The 20,111-nt window shown below is 44.7% G+C and overlaps 6 protein-coding genes across 6 annotated transcripts; 3 read left to right on the top strand and 3 right to left on the bottom strand. All coding sequences in view use genetic code 12, as the record gives it.

The window, feature by feature from the left end:
* Positions 1-43: 43 nt before the first annotated feature.
* On the bottom strand, positions 44-4,375 carry BAT21 (alpha-1,2-mannosidase MNL1; the record flags this gene model as incomplete). Its single annotated transcript, XM_029034027.2, has 3 exons — positions 44-1,193; positions 1,434-1,478; positions 1,953-4,375. The coding sequence occupies 3 exons, from the start codon at positions 4,373-4,375 to the stop codon at positions 44-46; spliced, it is 3,618 nt and encodes a 1,205-aa protein (XP_028891590.2).
* A 763-nt stretch (positions 4,376-5,138) lies between these two features.
* CJI96_0005006 (pleiotropic drug resistance family ABC transporter) lies at positions 5,139-9,548 on the bottom strand (the record flags this gene model as incomplete). Its single annotated transcript, XM_029034026.2, has 1 exon — positions 5,139-9,548. One exon carries the CDS (start codon positions 9,546-9,548, stop codon positions 5,139-5,141), a length of 4,410 nt encoding a protein of 1,469 aa, XP_028891589.2.
* Positions 9,549-10,753: 1,205 nt separating this feature from the next.
* On the bottom strand, positions 10,754-11,413 carry CJI96_0005005 (uncharacterized protein; the record flags this gene model as incomplete). The annotated part of the gene is made up of 1 exon (XM_029034025.2): positions 10,754-11,413. The coding sequence occupies one exon, from the start codon at positions 11,411-11,413 to the stop codon at positions 10,754-10,756; it is 660 nt and encodes a 219-aa protein (XP_028891588.2).
* A 2,456-nt stretch (positions 11,414-13,869) lies between these two features.
* Positions 13,870-14,844, top strand: RIB1 (GTP cyclohydrolase II; the record flags this gene model as incomplete). The annotated part of the gene is made up of 1 exon (XM_029034024.2): positions 13,870-14,844. The coding sequence occupies one exon, from the start codon at positions 13,870-13,872 to the stop codon at positions 14,842-14,844; it is 975 nt and encodes a 324-aa protein (XP_028891587.1).
* A 1,399-nt stretch (positions 14,845-16,243) lies between these two features.
* Positions 16,244-18,829, top strand: ASG1 (Asg1p; the record flags this gene model as incomplete). Its single annotated transcript, XM_029034023.2, has 1 exon — positions 16,244-18,829. One exon carries the CDS (start codon positions 16,244-16,246, stop codon positions 18,827-18,829), a length of 2,586 nt encoding a protein of 861 aa, XP_028891586.2.
* A 164-nt stretch (positions 18,830-18,993) lies between these two features.
* CJI96_0005002 (uncharacterized protein) lies at positions 18,994-20,094 on the top strand (the record flags this gene model as incomplete). The annotated part of the gene is made up of 1 exon (XM_029034022.2): positions 18,994-20,094. One exon carries the CDS (start codon positions 18,994-18,996, stop codon positions 20,092-20,094), a length of 1,101 nt encoding a protein of 366 aa, XP_028891585.2.
* Between the last annotated feature and the right edge of the window lie 17 nt (positions 20,095-20,111).

Below are 20,111 nucleotides of genomic sequence, written 5' to 3'. Positions count from 1 at the left end.
CAGTAAGAGCAAATACGGGGGATTCACGATGCATATATTTCACTTAGCAAACAACTCTCGACCAGTTGTCATATTCCTCTTCGCCGTATTGAATCTTTCTGAGCCACTCAGCCACTTGGACGGTCAACTCACCGGCTTCACCAGCAGCCAATGGCACGTTGATGTCTTCGCCTCTCCAACCAATGTTCTTGATTGGAGACACCACAGCGGCGGTACCAGAGCCGAAGGCTTCCACCAACTCACCTTTAGCAGCTCTGTCCTTCACCTCCTGAATAGTGAATTTTCTCTCAGACACTGACCACTTGTCCTGAGGCAATCTGGTTCTTGCCAATGCCAACACAGAGTCTCTCGTGACACCTTCCAAGATGGTACCGTCCAATGGGGCAGTCACCAATTCATTCTTACCAGTGGATGGGTCCTTGAACACAAAGAACACGTTCATTGTACCGACCTCGGTGATGAAGCCCTCTTCGCCGAACAACCATAAGTTCTGCTGGTAACCCTTCTTGGCAGCTTCCAATTGAGGCTTCACGCATGGAGCATAGTTCGCACCCAATTTCTTGTCACCAACACCACCTGGCCAAGCTCTCACAGCGTAATCAGTGGCCTCCAACGAGACAGCCTTGAAGCCTGTGGAGTAGTAAGGACCCACAGGAGAAGCGATCACGTACAAGAGAGCTCTGTCGGGCACAGCAACACCCAAAGTGGCCGTGGTACCAATAATTGTAGGTCTTAAGTACAATGAGTAGCCTTTACCCTTGGGCACGAAGTCCTGATCCAACTCTACAAACTTGCTGATCAACTTGACGAACTCCTCCCCGTCGAATGTGGGCAACACAATTCTTTCTGCACTCTTGTTGAGTCTCTTCATGTTCATGTCGGGTCTGAACATTCTGATTTTGTTGTTCTCGTCCCTGTATGCCTTCAAACCCTCAAAAGCTTCGAACCCATAGTGGAAAACGATTGTCGATGGGTCAAATGAAAAGTTGTGGTAAGGGTTGATTTCAGGAGCGGCCCATCCGTTCTCTTTCGTCCACTCAATCTCCAAAATGTGGTCTGTGAAAGTCAGGCCAAACACCAACTTATCGTTTGGAAGTTTCTCCTTTGGCGAAGTTGTTTTCGTGATTTTCAACTTCGAAGCGTCCAAGGGTGCCTGCGTCATACTTATTGGTTGCGTGGAAAAAAATCTAGGTCTATAAATATTAGTTTTGGAAAATCTAAAAGGGGAAAGTGTGAAGCGAGCCAATTTGGTGGATAGGCTCATGGTGGTTGAAAGATGAATTTTGCGGTGGACAAAAAAAAAAAAAAATTGAAGGCGCTATCAAATAAAAAAGAGACACAATCCACTCATCTTGCTATCGCTTCACCAATCTCCCACCATCCCTGAATCATTGTCGTTTCGATTCCTTTATATCGTCTGATTTTTTACATACCTTAGATTGTGCAGTGAGAAATGATTTTTTGTGGTGGAATGGTTCCTTTATATCTTGGGCTCCCCGCCGGTAGCGGCCGGTGGGTTGAGTCAGAACTGTGCCGCGAACAGCCGAAATGCAGTCAGAACGAACAGTCAATGTCAATGGTTGCAAATTACTAATGATGATGAAATTGGGAGATTTGAAGGACTCGCAGTATGAGAACGTGGTAAACTTGTCTGTGAAAGATTAGAGAGGCAGCGACGCTTGTGGAATTGCCACCTTCGTATAAATTGTCTCGACGTCTCCTGACTTACGAAGTTGTGACGATGAAGGACGGTAATTTCAACGCTGAACAGGACGTACCGAAATCTGATACCATCTTCGAAATATGAAAATAAAAGAAAAACTAAGCAACTAGCTCCATTAATTAGGGTTGATTTTCGGGGAGGGGGGGGTGGTGCACTTATTCCATCAAACATCTGCCATCTTGCAGCCATTCATGAGACACCTTAGATAACCCTAAAGTTCTCCACGTACCGGCCTTGAACGAAGATCCGCCCGTCCTTGGACACTTTGAACATTGTTTTGTCTTGAACGCTTTCTTTGGTAGTCCAAACCGTCCGGTATCTCCCCACCTTCACTCCGTTGGCTCGAGTCACTCTCAAGACTTCAGACGTTCTTGAAACCCAGGTGTTGGGACGTGCTTTGCGAATGTAATCCTTAGTGATGAGCGTGTTAGTCGAGTCAATGTCTCCGATCTTGAGCACCTCCAACTTAAATCGTCCGGTGAGTGTCGGGATCACCACATCGTTGACTGCAAATCTCGAATTCTGCTCCGCTTGTGTAACTATGTACATCTCGTGCTGCTCTGGCTTCTGAACTTCACTGAAGACGCAATCTGACTCTGTAGTGGTGGCCTCTCGTGCACACTGAAGATGGAGCCGAAGTTTATCTTCGGGTGCAAATGCTGTGAATGTGTGGTAAAATGCTGGAGTGAGCTCGACGTAGTGGTTTGGTAAGATCTTTGAATGTTTTTGCAAGTGCTTCGGTCTAATAAGCGTTGTTGGGTACTTTGCATCGGGAAGAAATAGATTTTTCCATGTGTAGTAGCCCGATTGCAAAAATGAATTCCTGTTTGTTTTGAGCTGTCTTGGTTTCACCTCACACGTATCGAATGAGTCCAACACAGGCCTGACTTGGGTAATACCAAGTCTTTGCCAGTCTATAAGTGAGTTGTTTCTATCTATTGGTGGCTCTGCCAAAGTGTCTATCATTTTTCTATCGGAAATAACGAATTTCAGCCATAAAGTTCTAATGAAAGAACGCTTGTAAGACGGTGTTCTGGAGGAAGTGGACTTCTGGCGGAGAACACGAAGGTTTTCCTTGAATTCCTGAGCAGATTGCCTGCCAAATTCAGGAGTATACCAAAGGGGATGTGCTTCCGTGGAGAACACCCAGTTCTTCTTGGACATGAATGGCTGATGAAGGAAGATCTCATTTGCCTCGTCAAATAGTAAATATAGGTATTTGAGCAGCTCGCCCATAACAAATGATTCCATCCTGTTCTGTAGTTGGCCCGTGCGGATGTCCTGGTATCCAGCCAAACCGCAAGCTGTCTTGAACCTTGTTTCAAAAACTGAGAGGATCCGAAGGCCAATCTGCAAGTACATCGGGTCTTTCGTTGCTCTGAATAAATAATAAGTCGATTCAATGAACTCAGGGCGCAATGGGTACCATTCAAGATTGATAGCATTAGCGATTTTCTCTTCAAGCGGGTCCAAGTGCATAGAAGGACTCACAAAACACCATCTCTCGGGAACTGAGTCAAAGTAATCCCACATCTTTAAGTAAATCAAGTGACTCAGGATGGCATCCGTGAGTCTGCCAGCAAGGACCTGAACACCCGACCAAAACGCCCCAAGAGAGTCAATCCACGTGGAGACTACTTCACCACTTCCAGTATTCACGTTTGCAAAAAGTGTAGAGTCATGGATGCCTATGCTTTGTGCCAGATGAGTAAGAAGTGCCAAGTATGCTTTAGTGAAAATCAGCCATAAAGAGTCACTGTTGAAAATGATGGCACCTTTCACGGCATATTCATAAAATGAGTCTACCAGAGCACCCACACCTCCGATGGAATCAACCCATTCCGACTTCAGTGGGTTCATCGTCATCGATAGTAGCCCTAGCCTAGAACGTGAGTGCCAGATCTTCCAGTATGAAAGACCAGTGAGCCTCTCGAAATGCATATCTCCTGTTAGTTTTGAAAGGAGGGCAAACTCAACATACGGGGTTGTGGCGCCAGAAGTGCACGTCAATTCGTTCATATGCTCAGGCACAGCGTCTACTCCTTTGGCGAGGTTTACCCTTGGAAACGGTAGATTCGTATCTGTCTGATAGGCTGGAATCAACCTGAGGCCCAAATCATACGCCAATATAAGCAAAAAGCCATCGTAATTCTTACAAATGCGTCTGATCTCGGCGTATCGTGGTTCATCGGGCCACTGAACATCAGTGAGCAACAAATGAGTTGATAAGAGGCCTCCCAACCAACGGATCAGGGCCTCAAACACTTGGACCACTGTATCTTGTTCAAACAAAGTTGCATGATTCTCTTGCAAGTAATTGAGCGCGTTCTCTAGCTCCCCCCACTCCTCCATAATAAAGAGCATATCTAGATTGTCTAGCATGGTCAGAGACACATTTGCCATTGCATCGTTTCTCATATTCGTGGGATCATCATAGTCTGGACCATATGGCTCGCAAGTAATTGGTCTGACCTCGTCAGCAGGGAAGCCATGCTTCATATACGAATTCCATGCATGGTGAAAAAGCTCTTTAGTGTGATTTTTAAGCTCTCTGAGATGCTGTGGCGTGAACGCAGCATGCTCGTGGTATTGTAGTGCTACTATGAGCTGTATGGGCACAGAGAGTATGAGCAACGGTAGATACGCAAGCATTAGCCGGAGAAGAACGTAGGTGCTGATCTATCAGTAGTAGCTCGTTGGTGATGCTGGAGTGCACAAGGCAATGGGAGCAAGAGTGGAAGGAAAAGGTTACTCGAAGGAAAAAATCGGTTTATTTTGAAAATTTACTTAATTAATTGGAGTTTCCCTTCTGTTTAAGTGATTTTTTTTTTTTAGTCAATCTTTTTTTTTGTGGAGGTGTGGTGTGGATATTATCGGAGTGTCCTAATTGTCTTGTGAGTAATAAAGCGGCTGCAAGTGGATCTAGTATGAAAGCGCACAGAGGTATAACGCATTGATAGTAGTATCATGAATGTACGATAATTATAATTCTTCGCAATTCAACCTGACTCGATTCTGATTTCCACTGTACTCAAACTTACCCTATGTATCTTCCTGATCTGACATGACGGGCCTTGGTTTTCTTGACTTGCAGCATCTGCTTGGAGTTTTATTAGGTATCTCCATGCTAAGTCCAAATCTTGGGAATTAGAAAGGCAATCTTGCTGAACTCAAGTGATTCACTTGAGAGCATTGAAATAAAGATTTTCCTCCAGTATTTTACAAAATCTCTCAAGCGCCTTTTAATTTTGATATCCTTAGATGTCATGAGGGAAAACAGCATCACAGTCAATTCATCTCAGCCGTCTCACAATACCCATGTCCTCGGTACTCAGATCTAGTCGTGTTTGTTGTTCTATATTAATGCATTAGATATGTATGTTTCATATGATGTAGAGTCTAGCACTTTTAATCTTCACTTCTTTTTCTGGCGACTGCCTTTAGGGATTCTGGAGAGCCAGTAGAACCCAATAGTCAACACGAGGTCAAATACTATGAACGCAATGAAAACTCCGATGTCCCTCCACCGAGTATGGTAATCTGCGTTAATAGACTTCAAGAAAGGCCCAGTGTCCTTCATAGTACAATACACACAGCTACCGTTGACACTGTGTTCTTTTGTCAAGTAGCCACCTGCTTTGGCCATGTAGGGCTTCATATATTGCTCACACAGCATTCCTTGCGGAGGAAGGAAGTGAAGAAGTTCAGATTCTGAACACTCGACGCTGGAATGAGCAAGTCCAACTGATAGGACGACCGATACCAAATAGGTGAATGGGTTAAACCGATACATAAAAAGCCAAAACTTTGGCATTTTGTCTTTAGGAACCAAAACACCGCAAAAGTTCAAACAGGCTGTGAATAAAAATATCGATAAGTTTGCAGCATTTTCGGCTAACTCAATGAACGAGATACACAACTGAGCCATTGACGAGGTGTAAATGTAGAAGAGAACAATGGTGAACCACATAGTGGCTCCTCTTTCATGGACAGTGTTTGTTTCTGAGGCATTGTGATAAAGGCCAATTGGATAGTACCAGCAAAAAAAGGCTGCAGTACCACAAATGATATTCCAAGGGATCTCACCGGTAATTTGGGCACAAATGAAAGCAAACCATGAGAATGTCTTAGATGGTCTTTCACGGGCTTCATATAACGACCTTTGAGCGACGAAATGGGGAAGGTATTGATGCGATAGTGTGATGAAAACGAGGAAAAACATGAAAACAGAGAACATCTGGTTTTGTAGCCCTTGAAGAGTCTTGTCTGCTTTGAAGAAAGCAAATCCGTTAAATAAAGCAGTGGACACGGCCAAGACAGCTTTTGATAAAGTATACGAGGGTGTTCTCCAGCACTGCTCAAACACTCTCTTTGTCACCAATAAGTACTGAAGTAAGTACCCTGCTGCGTACGACTTGTGCCTATCTGGATCATCATCTTTGGGAATCTTCACTAGTTCTTTCTCCATATTGTCAAGCTCCTTTTGAACATCAGCATATTCACTCGACTGAAGCCAGACTTGGTGATAGTCTTGGTCGGCATGACTGCCTGGAGCTGCTCCAATCACCTCTAGCATCCATTCAGCAGGATTAGCTTCAGGGGGACATTTGGCATCACCATACTTCTCAAAGTAATCTATAAGTGTTTGGCAATTGTGGCCCAAGTCACCGAAGTAAACAGTTTGACCGCCCTTCTGCAAAAATAAGAGGCGATCAAACTCCTTCATCAAAATAGCAGATGGTTGATGAATGGTACACAAGATGGCCTGACCATGATCAGCAAGTTTCCGAATTAGTTTGCAAATAGACCAGGCGGTCTCGGAGTCTAGTCCCGAAGTGGGCTCATCTAAGAAAAGAAGCAATTGTGGTTTAGCAACGAGTTCGACACCAATTGTCAAACGCTTTCTTTGCTCCACATTGAGTCCTTCACCAGGTACACCAACCACTGCGTCTGCGTACCTCTCCATTTCGAGAAGTTGAATGATATACTCCACATACTCATCTTTTTCTCTCTTTGACACGGAGGACGGCTGACGGAGGTAGGCAGAAAACTTGAGTGCCTCTCTCACAGTGGAAGTTTGTAAATGTAAGTCTTGCTGCTGAACGTACCCAATCGATCTTTGAAAGGAAGAATCCAATGCTTTACCATTCACCATTCTTATTCCGTCAGTGATGATGCCGGAAGTTAACCTCTCTGAGAGCGTGTTAAGTAAGGTAGTCTTTCCAGCACCTGAGGCGCCCATTAGGGCAGTCACCTGTCCTGGTTTCACCCAGCCATCGACATTGTTAAGAATCACTCTCTGTTCCGATTTTATCTTGACCTCATATCGAAGCCTACGCCAATGAAGGATTTCATTAGACACAGGGAGCTTGTTACTACCCAGGGACTGTGAGTGCTCTGAGTCGTGGGCATCATAGAATTTCTCTTCTGCCTTGACTCTTTCTACCTCGCCAGTTTCGATATCCTTCCGTCTTTTTCTTTCCTGCTTCAAAGCCTTGTGCTGGAATACTAAAATTTCTCCATTCTGCATTGCCCCCTTGTTGTACTCCACCAATGTGATGTAAACACAAAGGAAAAAGAGCGTGTACGCTAAGAGAATGCCCCAATTTCTCCATTTGTGAGTATTGTAGTACTCAAAAGAAAGGCCAATGTAGTCATCCCCGTTGACCGTTGATTTCCCTGGAACTGCTCCGACGACTCCACAAACAACATTTGGCCCACTCTGAGGATAGCTTCCTCCACGAGGAACTAACGAAGCACATGGGAACTCTCTGCCGTGAAATTCGTTTGTGATTAGACTTTCAAAGGCGTAAGCAACAGGATCAATGTAGTTGATCCAACGACACCATCCATGCATGCTGTTGGGAGGAATAACGAAACCCGTGAAGACAATAAGCGTGAAAAGCAAAAGTGATGCCGGTGTCATTGCCTGTTGCAAGGAAGTGGTTGCCGAACCGATACTTCTGAAAATATGTGACATGGCCAAGGTACAAGTGAAATTGATGAGCCAGTAAAAGAAAAAGTGCCCTGCGCTTTGTCTCAAACGGACAATGAAGTAAAGAATCAAGTTGAACCCAATCGAAGTGATAATTTTGGGCGGGAGCTCTGTTATGATAGACGCTAGTGCATCTGCTGCAGGGCGATATAGGGCAAACTTCTTATGCTTCTCCACAACGGGTCTTGCTTCGTATAAAGAAAAGACCTCCAAAAGGGAGCAGAACGCATTGAACAAAACAGCGAAGAAAAGCACCGCAGTACGGGAGTAGAATGACTCTGTGTTGAACTTAAGGTGCTTGAATATTGTGGCAATAAATATCGACACGATAATGTTGCAGACAACGTTTGAAACTGTCACCGACGGGTCACCTTTGAGTCGAAGCCAATTTCTTTGCATGATATACCTAACTTGCATGTCAAAAGAAACGGTGTATGAAGACTTCGCTCTAGTTCTGGACGTTTGTGTTGCATGATGGTGTTCAGCAAACCTTTGAGCACGGGCGTTGATGGTCTCAGATGAGAGGTATTCGTCGATTTCGTTAAGAAGTTTAGCACGCTCGGGAGACTTCTGCCATCTGTCGTAAAACTCCTTAGGAGTTCTAGGAACCTTTTCTTCGCATCCGTATTGAGGCTCACGCTGACTAGGATTCGTCAAAGATGTCAAGAAGTCTGCTGTGGTTTGTCTTTGTGGACAATGCCAGCCCATCCTGACAAAATAGTCCTTTGCATCCTTGGTACTTCCAAAAAAGATTTGGTATCCCTCATAGAGCAATACCACTTTGTCAAAAAGGTCATAAGTGTCTTGGGAGCACTGGTAGATGGCCACTAAGGGAGTAGCGTTGCAGATGGTAGCTGACGTCTTCAAGGCACGAATGAATTCCAACGCTGTTGCCGAGTCAAGACCTCTGGTGGAATTATCCCAGCACTGCAAGCTGGCCTGAGAAAGGTACACTTCCGCAATCGATACTCTTTTACGTTCACCACCAGAAACACCTCTCACAAAGTCATTACCAACCTTGGTATATTTTGTGTGAGAAAGCCCATAAGTAGCCATTGCCACATCAGCCATGTGTCTGGAATAGTCTTCTCTGGAGATTCCAGCTGGGCGGTTTTTCGGTGTTCGAAGTTTGGCTGCAAACTGCAAAGTGTCTCCCACAAGCATATGGGGAAAGTGACTCTCCACCTCTGCACAATAAACCACGTCTCCACGGAAATGGTGTGAAATGTCGTGAGGAGTGAAACCATCGTACAGAATGACAGATTTCTCGTCTACCTTGACGCCATGGGTCTGTGTAGCCAATGTCTTGAGAAATGTGGAGCACCCAGCCCCTGGACGGCCTAGCACCACCGTAAGCTCACCAGGAGTGATGAGGCCCTCCATTGGCTTCAAAATATCAAACCTGATGCTCTCTCTGTATTTTCTGTTGTGGCCCTTGATCCACTGCATTGCTGTTTTATAAATCACGTTAGCAAACGTAGCCTGGTAATCAGAATCTGTGGAGTGGCCGTACACACCTAAATCTTTGTAAGCTACACCCAACAGCGCTGGCTTGAAATAATCGTCGTCCAGGTCCATCAATTTCCGTAGATTTTTCACCCAGAAGCGCAGATCGAAGCCGTCGCTGTTGGGATCAAGCCGAGGGTCGGTCGAAGTTATGGGATTTTCGCCATTGACCTGGGACTCATGGCTCATGAACCGGTAAAGGGCATTTTGAGTATCTGAGGACGTTCCTTCTTGCAGCTGGTGTATTTCTTTGGCGATGTCTCTGATTTCAGTCTCCACTGCCGGCGTGAAGCCCTGGTATGTGCTCAGCGACCGAGAAGACATTAGGAATGCAAGAATGAAACTGATAGGAATAGGTAAAAAATGATACGATCTTACAAGGCCAGCTTTATACAGAATAAATATAAAAAAAATAAAAAATAAAAAAAAACAGGGTTCTTCTCATCCGAGGATGTGGAGTGGGCATCATCTGAGGTTTCCGCAGCCAGTAGCCTGACAAACGCCGCATCCCAACTGAAACGGCTGCCCAATGCATCAAAAGATATATTACGAGATGCAAATTGATTGTGGAGATCAAGGTAGTCAAGGAGTTCCAAATATAATGCACTGCTTAGAATATAAAAAAGAAATATAAATACGTATATACATATTTCGAACTTTGATTGAACTAGTAGGGTCATATTCAGAATCTGGTGAATGGCTGCGAAAAAAGCACAATGGTCTGGAATGGGTCGATGTGGTCAGGCAAATATGGCCTACACAGATGCCGAGGATAAGGAAACAATTAAAAGCTGGCTAGACTAGAGGTCCCCGGGAAATGGAGAGAACGTTTCTTGAGGGCCTTCTCGAAGCTGCTCTATCGGTCCAAAATGCTTATCCCTTTGTAGAATTGTGTGAGTTATTGTATGTGAGAGCTGCAGTAGTGGAGAACGGAAGTAAGAAGGGATTTCTTGGAAATTGGATTGACAAAATTAGTTTCATGTTTATTGAAGGAAGCCCTTTTTGCGTCAACGTCTGTTCACTTTGAGCCTTTTGTGAGTTTTGAAATAGTTTCTGCGTGTGGATGAGTACATATTTATACTTTCGCAGTAGTTGGATGAAATGTCTCAAAATATACATAAAGCAATGAACATGTGTTTCCGCAAGCTAAATTCCTATATTTACCACGATCGTTATTTCAGTCAATTGAGGAATTATTTTGATCCCTAATGACCTCTGTCAACACCTACGAAAGCAGAGTTGAAATTGTGGATGGTCCACTGCTTTTTCTCTATACAAACCAACTGGCCATCGCAGCGCCAGGAGCTCCCTCTACAACACAATCACTTCGTGTTTGCTTCTGTGTATTTGAGCAGTTTGCTCGCTATATATTACACTGACTGTGCCACGGCATTGCCACGGCTAGGCCAGAAATGCAGGTTGAGCGCCAGCCACGGCTGGCTACTCTTGAAAGCGCCATTTGTTTCATAGCCCTTTCAAAGGCGGCTCGGAGTTGTCTCCGAAACGTTCAGATCAACAAAGTCAATAACTTAGCGGTATGGAGCGTCGGCGTCAATACAGTATTGCAACTCCTGCTCCCACTTGTCGCCGTTTGCCAACAATTTCTCCTTGTTGTACAACAACTCCTCCCTGGTGGCAGTCGAGTACTCCACGTTGGGACTCTCGACAATGGCGTCCACAGGGCACGACTCCTGGCAGTAGCCACAGTAGATGCACTTGGTCATGTCGATATCGTACTTGTATGTTCTTCTCGACCCGTCGATTCTCTCCTCGGCCTCGATGGTGATGGCCTGGGCAGGGCAGATGGCCTCACACAATTTACAGGCAATGCATCTTTCCTCTCCCAGCGGATATCTTCTCAAAGCGTGTTCACCTCTGAAACGAGGAGAAATGGGACCCTTCTCGTAAGGGTAGTATATGGTGTAGGGAGACCTGAAGAACATCTCCAAACAAATGTACATGCCTCTAGCGATTTCGTTCAAAAAGAAGAATTTCGTGGCTTTCGAGAGAGCACTCTCGCTCAGTTCTTCCCAAGTCTTTGGTCTGGGTGCTCTGAATCCCTTAGGCCACACCGACTGAGTCGACCCTCCGGTGGTCAAGTACTCAGGCGTGGGGTGGGCCACCGCTGGCTTGGCGAGTCTGGCCGACGTGGCAAGACCACGTAACGTAATTCTGTAGGCCAACAGCATGCTATGAAATTGGTAGGAATTGGGGGTAAGAAAAAGGTGCACGGTTGATGTAGAAGAATTGGTGAAAGGTAGATTTTTTTGTAGACTGTATGAGCGTAACAAGAAAATGGGTTGCGGTGATTGGCCACGACAATGTCGCGGCTTACTGTAGGGTCAGTGGTTGATTTAGGAGAAGGCCTCTGGGGTCAGATTCGCGACATTTGGCCACTGATCCAAGACAATGAGTAATAAAAGTGTGATAAGGACTTTGGTTGATTTTGGCGTAGAATTAATGGGAGCAATTTTTTCTGACAAGGATTTAATTTTCAGACGGGAGCTATTTTTTTTTCTTTATTCTTTTGGTTGGAGCTAGAGCTGACAGAGGTCATCGCGAAACGGCTGCAAAATGATGGATCTATAGATGACGATTATATGGAGACTAGAAAGCTTTTTTAAGTAAGGGTCCTATAACTGCATTCAGAGAAAAGAATTTCTTAGACAGCTGTTTGAGTTTAGATGCTGTAAGTCAACAACATAGATGATCGTAACCGTCAATTCTGACAAACTTCCTCATATAAAGTCAAATTGTGAAGAATAGACGATGTTGATTATAGTGAATGTGGATTTTTGAAGAAATGACCCGCATATCCTCATGAGCTGCTAATTCGTGGTATCATCCCTAAAAGCAAGTAAACACCTCACCCGATACGAATTGTGTCATTTAGCAGACCTGTTATTTAGAATTAAGGAAGATACCATTAATAATGACACTTTACAATACACATACCGTTGTCTGATTTGTCAAGCCCACCAAGTTGAACAAGTATTATTGGTTAGTCCAAAGGTCGTTACATGTGAAGTCCCTCAATCAGCGAGACCTACGCAACTTCCGCATCTGCTTCATATATGACCTACAGCGCCATTCACTCCAGGAGGACAGAGAGAGGTTTCGCATGGAAGGAAATACTTAAGTCTCGGAGAACTGATTACAAGCGTACCCGGATAGCACGAATCATTCATCTGCCTGCGAAGTCTTCATCTATTTCAATGAGAAGCACATGTAGATCATATATCAAGCCCCATTGACCATCAGGAGACCAGAACAGTCGCAAGACGCTTTAATCAACAAGAAGAAAGAAGCCACCTTGACGCCAGCTCACTTCAAGAGAAGAAATAGAGAACGGGAAACCACCGACCATCAGGACTTGCAATTGTTTGACAAAAAATCTCAAAGAGCAAAGTGCTTTGATCAAATCATGAAGTCTCCTGAGCAATTATGATGGGACATCATCAAACGATCGAGCTGAACGGTCTAGGAATTCATTGAGGTTAATCATTGACGATAATGATGAAAAGCAACCCCGGCACCAGATGAGCCTCCAAGTCCTCGATTTCACCTCTGGATTCGGGCTTTTGCAAGTCAGTGGCGCCAACCTAAAAAACAATACATGTCATGACATAGCCACTGAGTGCTACGAGCGTAAAACGTACCATGCCAAAAGGACAAGAGCACTGCAGAAGCATGGCGTATTTCCGGATCTGTAGATCACGATGAACGAACAAAAGAGAAAAAAGAATAAACAAATTAAGAAGAACAAAGCAGAGCACAAAATCAAAAACAAATTCATCGTCACTTACCTTCATCTACCAAAGCAGTACAGTAACTGCCTGGAGACGGCTTCTGAGCAGATTCTCTAAGACTTTCCGTCCACGAAGGGAACGTCTTTTTCAGCTACCCGATGCGTTACATTCCACGGAACCTCGGCCCATAACCTAGGCGCAGAATGTGCCCCCTTGCATGGTTGATGGATTTGATAACTATTGGCCGAAGCGATTTCGCAGCCGATACCTGCCAAGGTGCTCAGTCTATGGTACACAATGAAGGAGAGATGCAGTAAGAAAGACACTGAAGAGAAGTGAAAATGACGTGACGTATTTATTTGGAGAGAGTCTCAACTTGCCTATGCCCAATTCATCGCTCAATTACCCAGAATCGTTTCATTCGACCCAAAAACCAGTGTGTTCCGATCTCGGGCGGGCTTGGGTGAGGCAGTTTTGTGTCAAGGTAAAGTAGCCGTGCAGCAAATCTGAGGCCAATGACAGCAGAAGCACAGAAGCGATACACGCAGGGAGAAAAGAAAAGGATGGGAGCGGTCGATTCTTTGACCCGCCTTTTGGAAGCAAACTTGTCTCAAAAATGCAAATTTCAACCAACATGCTCGATTTGTCACCCTGACAACTGCCCACAGCTGTACGCTGGTGCTCATTAGTAATGGCGCTCATACTCGATAACTAATCGCCCCACTGCCGACCTGCACACAGAGAGGCACCACTCAGTGAGTCTCCTTCGCTCTTTCTTTTTTCCTCCAAAATGTCATATGCCGCACTATATAGCCTGAGCGCTAGCCTACTCCATATAGAAAGTTATATAGAAGCACTTCCTTCCTTCACCTTCAAATCACATACAAAAGGACAAAATGCCTCTAGTACAACCGAAAGCGGAGCCTCACGAGCAGTTCCGCAATATGCCCATCGTTTCTCCCGCACCCACACCTTCCGAGCCCATTACTGAGTTGCCCCAAAGCCCGCCGGTGATTCTGCCCGAGGAGAGGAGGAAGTTGCCCATTCACGATAAGTTGCCCAACGTCAGGTGTATTGCAAGAGCCAGGATTCCCACTGTCCAAGGACCAGAAATCTTTCTACATTTGTACGAGAATGACGTGGACAACAAGGAGCACTTGGCCATAGTGTTTGGCGAGGATATACGGTCCAAGACACTCTTTAGAAGAAGAGAGGGTGAGACACAGCAGGACAGAATGACCCGAGGCGCCTATGTGGGGAAGTTGTTTCCTGGCAGAGACAACGCCGACAAAGACGAGAGACTTGGGTTGGAGTTGCATTTTGATGAGAATGGGGAGTTGCTCAGAGAACCGGAAACGACGTTTGACGGACAAGTGATGGCGAGAATCCATTCTGAGTGCTACACGGGGGAGACGGCGTGGTCTGCTCGTTGTGATTGTGGAGAGCAGTTCAACGAGGCCGGTCGGCTTCTAGGTGAAAACGGGCACGGGTGCATAGTCTACTTGAGACAAGAAGGGCGTGGCATAGGGCTCGGGGAGAAGTTGAAGGCTTATAATCTCCAGGACTTGGGCGCAGACACCGTCCAGGCCAACTTGCTCTTGCGGCACCCGGCAGATGGGAGACTGTTTTCGTTGGCCACAGCAATCCTTGTGGATTTGAACCTTTTGGAGATTAAGCTCTTGACAAATAACCCAGATAAAATTATTGCCGTGGAGGGCATGAACCAGGATGTCAAAGTCGTGGAGAGAATTCCAATGGTGCCATTGGCATGGAGATCTAAGGAAGGAATCAAATCCAAAGAGATCGAGGGTTACCTCAGCGCAAAGATTGAACGAATGGGTCACTTGCTAGAAAAGCCAATTAGAATATAGTCTCAGATGAGGAGGTGACAGTGACGATACAATTGTGATACAGCTTTCAGGATTCGAAAAACGCAAAAACAAAATCAAAAGACTCTCGGCATGAGCTGGTCGATGTCTGATTATACAAGCATATCGAGACTCCTAGGTCTCTGCAGGCTATATAGTTGAGCTAGACGGTTTACTTCTGAACCGGCACCAGCCGTTTTACGTACAAAGATGCATTTACGAATAGTCACATGTAATACATGCAATTTTTATGAGCTCCCATGAGCCTAATTAGGGGTGATCCCTGTAAGCTTTGGATCAAAATGTATAATTGCTGTATCTAAGGCGTTGGAAAACAAAGCTCATCTCACCAATTGAGTGAACGAATCTTTTCATTAAGTTTGTTCTGAATCATTCGTTAACTCAACCCCATTGGCAGATATGTAGGAGGAGTTATAACTACTCCCGAAAAAATGCCTCACGGTCAATGTTCCATTGTTTAACCCATTGCATTCATATGGCTACGAAAGAGGTCTAAATTAAACTAGTTTGTAGGAGAGAATTCGAGCACGAGTTACAGTCTTATTCATGATTCTTGTGAACACCTTTCGTCTGCAAACAGCGAATAGAAGAGAAGCATGGTAGCTGCTTCATGGGCAATTATCACGACTCCGAATGGAGAATATGTCTTTCAAAATATTCATCTTCAAAGAAATTGTTATTTTGCAATAGAATCTTCACATCTCTGTTATGAGCCATGGTGAGACTTCTCAGTAAGTCTAGAGAGCTGCCAAGGGGCGAACTTCTCCTAAATAGCTGAACAAATTTCAGAGTATAGCTAGTTGATTCCTTTAAAGCTCATCAAGCCGAATTTGACATCAGTTGAGCCACTCTTTAGTGTATATCTTGAGTGTCTCCACTATGGATGCCTCATACATACGTATACGAGGAAAGCCCCCAACTAGTCACACGAGCTATACAAGATCCTTTGGTTCGCCTTCTTCAATCTCCTGAAAATATTCAAGAGCAATATATGCACTTTGACAGTAGATTATTCAAAAGAATGCAATTCTGGATGTCCCTGTCTGACTTACTCATCCTCACCTTTCTCTTAACACACTCCATGGTAAAAGCTACTAAGACGAAATTATATATGAAGAGTCCTTTCTTTTTTAATCAAGTGATAAAAGTTACCTTTCAAAACAACTAGCTTGAGAAACCTCTCACAATCTTCACCTTCAACTTCACCATCTGGCGAAGAAGTCGTAGCATGTCCCCCACAATGCGCCTGCACTAAACGTTGCCCATTTTCACCAACCCCTACCACTTTCTTCCTCCAGCTACTTGGAGTCCTCCAAACTACAAGCGCCTCCCATAACACGAAGTTCTCAAACCGCTTCCGAATCCGCCTAGTGCTAGTGCCATGTCTGGGCTGCCTGAGATAGAACCTTCAGCGTCGTCGATGGCCTTAGCGGCTTCAACGTCGTCCTCCATAAATCCTACCTCTGGAGCTCCCTCCAAAAGAAAAAGAGTCACCAGAGCCTGTGACTGCTGCCGCCACAAGAAAGTGAAATGTGACGGGAAACAGCCGTGTATTCATTGTACGGTGTACTCATACAAGTGCACGTACGACCTGCCGAATGTGAGGAATAAGAAGGCACCGCCGCCAATGCCGCCGGATCCACAGCTGAACCCGTTTTTGCAGTCATTGCTGATGAGCAGGAGCGGTACTGGGAATGGCACCGGGTCCACTTCGGCGCCGAACTCGGTCCCGAACCTCCAACTTTGCCAGTCCCTCTTGCAACTCTTGTTCCCCAGACTCAATATCAACTTGATGGATGACCTGCGCCTGCCGTTTGACTTGCCCAAACTACAGAGAATTGTGGGCTATCTACAACAAAAAAATCCCGCCAACATTAATATCAGGGAAATCTCTGATTTATACTTGGACGCGAACACTCCAACGGCCTCGCCTATAAACCAGATCGACCCTTATGTCAGCACGGCAGCTCTGAATGAGGATTCTTTGGGCGCAGAGATTAAGATTATCTTGCCTCCGAAGGAAGTGGCTCTTCAACTTATCTTCACCACTTGGTCAAAGGCGTGTGTATTGTTCCGCTTTTACCACAGACCGTCGTTGCTAGAAGAAGTTGACTTGCTATATTCCATGGACCCACTATATTATACAGACAGGCAACAAAAGTTTTTGCCTTTCATGTACTCGATTTTGGCCTGTGGCTCGTTGTTCTCCAGACTGCTGTATAAGACTTCCGTGTCGGACGACTCTCTCGAGGATGATGGATTTCGTTACTTTCTTGAGGCTCGGAAACTCATCGATATAACGAATGTCGGTGATATCCCCTCTATTCAAACAATTGTCATGATGATCATATATTTGCAATGTTCTGCCCGTTTGTCCACCTGCTACTCCTACATTGGTATTGCGTTGCGAAGTGCCTTGAAAGAAGGTCTTCACAGAAACTTGTCCATCTTCCAGTCAAGCAAGAGAAAACTAGATCCTATTGAAGTCGATACACGGAAACGCCTTTTTTACACTATTTACAAGATGGACATATACATCAATTCCCTTCTTGGGCTCTCTCAATCAATCAGTGAGGATGAGTATGACCAGGAGTTTCCCGTTGAGCTTGATGACGAATTTATCACCCGTGAAACTTATCTTTTTGACAAGCAACAAGGCAAGCTCTCATCCTCAGGGTGTGCAAATCACCATACGAAGCTCACCATCATTCTTTCGCATATTGTCAAGGAACTATATCCAATTAAGATAAAAACAAAGCTGGCGGAGCGCATAGTTTCCGATAAAATGCATGATAAAGTGACGGAGCTCGAGTTTGAGTTGAAACAGTGGCTAGACAACTTGCCGCCTGAACTCAAGCCCACGGATCCTAATGACCCCGAGAGCAGTAAAAAGATTCCCGAGCGTTTCCTCCTTGCGAACTACTATCTTCACTTGTCATTCCTCAATTGCCAGAACAACTTGTACAGGCCGTTTATCCATTATATCAGTAATGGCTACCAAGCCTCCAACTCTGATCCTAGGTCGCTTATCAGAGGCCGTAATTGTATAAAGGTGGCAAGAATGGTTGTGAAGCTAGCTAACAAAATGATTAATCAAAACCTTTTGGTGGGGACGTATTGGTTCTCCATGTACACAATATTTTTCTCGATTGCTTGTTTGATTTACTATTTCCATTTCGCCAATTACAACAATCAACATAAAAATAACAGAGGGGTGAACTACGCTGGCGTTCTTTTTGACGATGACTTGAACATAGAGATGATCAAAGAGGATATTGAAATCGGAAGAAAGGTCTTGGACACTTTGAAGAATATGTCAAACGCATCTCTCAGAATCTATAATATTTTGAACAATTTGTTTGAGCAACTCAACAGGAGAACCGCTGACACTTCCATGAAAACTAACTTCAGGAACAGCGCATCCATTGAGGCCAATGATGAAAGTGTACAGCTCACGCTCCGCAACTTCGATGATATTAATGACTTCCGCGAGGGCAGGACTCTGACAGTTCCTATATCTCCAGGGTTTGGCTTGATTGGTCTGGAGAAGGAACCATTGTCAAATCAATACACAGAAGTGTTCGACGGAGGTGCACATCCCCTGAATGATTCCAGTGCTCCAATGCAGAGTGACAATATCGAAGGTTCCTTGGAACACCATGAACTCAAGACCGGTAATAATGAGGGTAGTCATACTGGTTCTGTGAGCACAGAAGGGTACCAAAATAACTATGTGCCTGGCGTCATGGACTCTCTCGATACACAGATCTTCGGCAGAATTCTTCCGCCATATATGCTTGAAAATAATAAGAAGCAGGCAGAATCTCAAAGTACAAACGAACCGTCAGCAAATTTTGACCCTCGAGCTAAACCAGAGGAGATGATTCATAACTTGGGCTTAGAGGAATTTGAAAACGTACCATTTGGCAACTTTGATGCACTTGATCCTTACAATCTTGACTACTAAATTATTTATTTATTGTGAGAAACTAATTTATAACCGAATATATTCTCTCCACTCGTGTTATATAATACTCAAGGTTGTATATTTTGCAGCCAACGTATCACGTGGGATCATAAACGTGATTACAATCCTTCAAAAATGCAATTAGGCGTACTATCCGAACTTCAATGCTACATTCTAGAACACTAGCAACACGATGTTTGCATCTATCCAGAACATTTTTCGTGAGTTCAGCTCTTCTTGTCTCTTCAAATAGTCAGCATTTCAGATTCGCATCCCAAGACTACAAAGAGAACAACAAGTTTGCATCTTCTTCCGGTAACGGCTATGATAAAACTCGCCACAACCAAAGAAATAAAGAAAGGGACAATTACAGACGAACAAGAATAGTCAGATTCAACTTCGAGTCTGGATCGGACCAGGCCAAACTTGCAGTTAAAGATCTCATCAAGCAAGTTCAGGCGATGAGCCCCACCTATAAAGTTCAAGTTCACGACCCCGAAACGAGAGGATTGACCGTGACAAATTTTGCAGATATTGTAAACAGCACAGACTTCAGCAGCGAAGGACTAAGTTTGCTACCACCTTCGAGAGGCAGGCCAGGACAACCCCTGTACCCCATCATCAAAAAGGTCAAGATTCAAGAGATGTTAACACAATTTTCTGAAACGCTTGCTGCCAGAAAACAACAGGAGCTTTTGGAAATGGGAAGCTCTGCGGCAATGAGGTCTATGACCCAGAGACAGCAAGCAGAACGGAAGAAGCTGTCTTTGAAGATTGTACCTCTCTCGTGGTCCATCAGCATTCAAGATTTGTGCAATCAGAAGTATAACGAGATTGCGAGGCGAGTCAAGAAGCAAGATAAATTCTTTGTTTACTTAGGTGACAAGAATTCTTTGCAAGATTCGAAGAATGCTACAGAAAAGGAAAGGCTCATGGGTCTGTTGACAGGAACAAGCACTATTAGGAAACAGGCTGAAGACAGTCTTGAAGTCGAGCTCCGTAAACGTGAACGGGTTGTCGAAAAAGTTAGGGAAATTCTTGCTGAGCTTGATTGCCCATACGAAGAGTCTGGAAGTGTAGATACTCGGGCTGCGTTCCATTGTTCGCCAAAGAAGATTCAAGTACCTCAGACCTCAGGCGAGATGACGGAGAAAGAGCAGAAGAAGCAAAAGCGTGCAGCCAAGGAGAAGGATAAAGATCAACAGAAATCTAAAGTAGTCACGGATGACCTTGACTCGCTTTATCTGTTCAAAATAGAGGATTAGACGGACACTTGTATATA

This window comes from Candidozyma auris, chromosome 6, assembly GCF_003013715.1.
Source record: "Candidozyma auris chromosome 6, complete sequence".
Lineage (NCBI taxonomy): Eukaryota > Fungi > Ascomycota > Pichiomycetes > Serinales > Metschnikowiaceae > Candidozyma > Candidozyma auris.
This window is presented reverse-complemented; position numbering and strand designations above follow the sequence as displayed.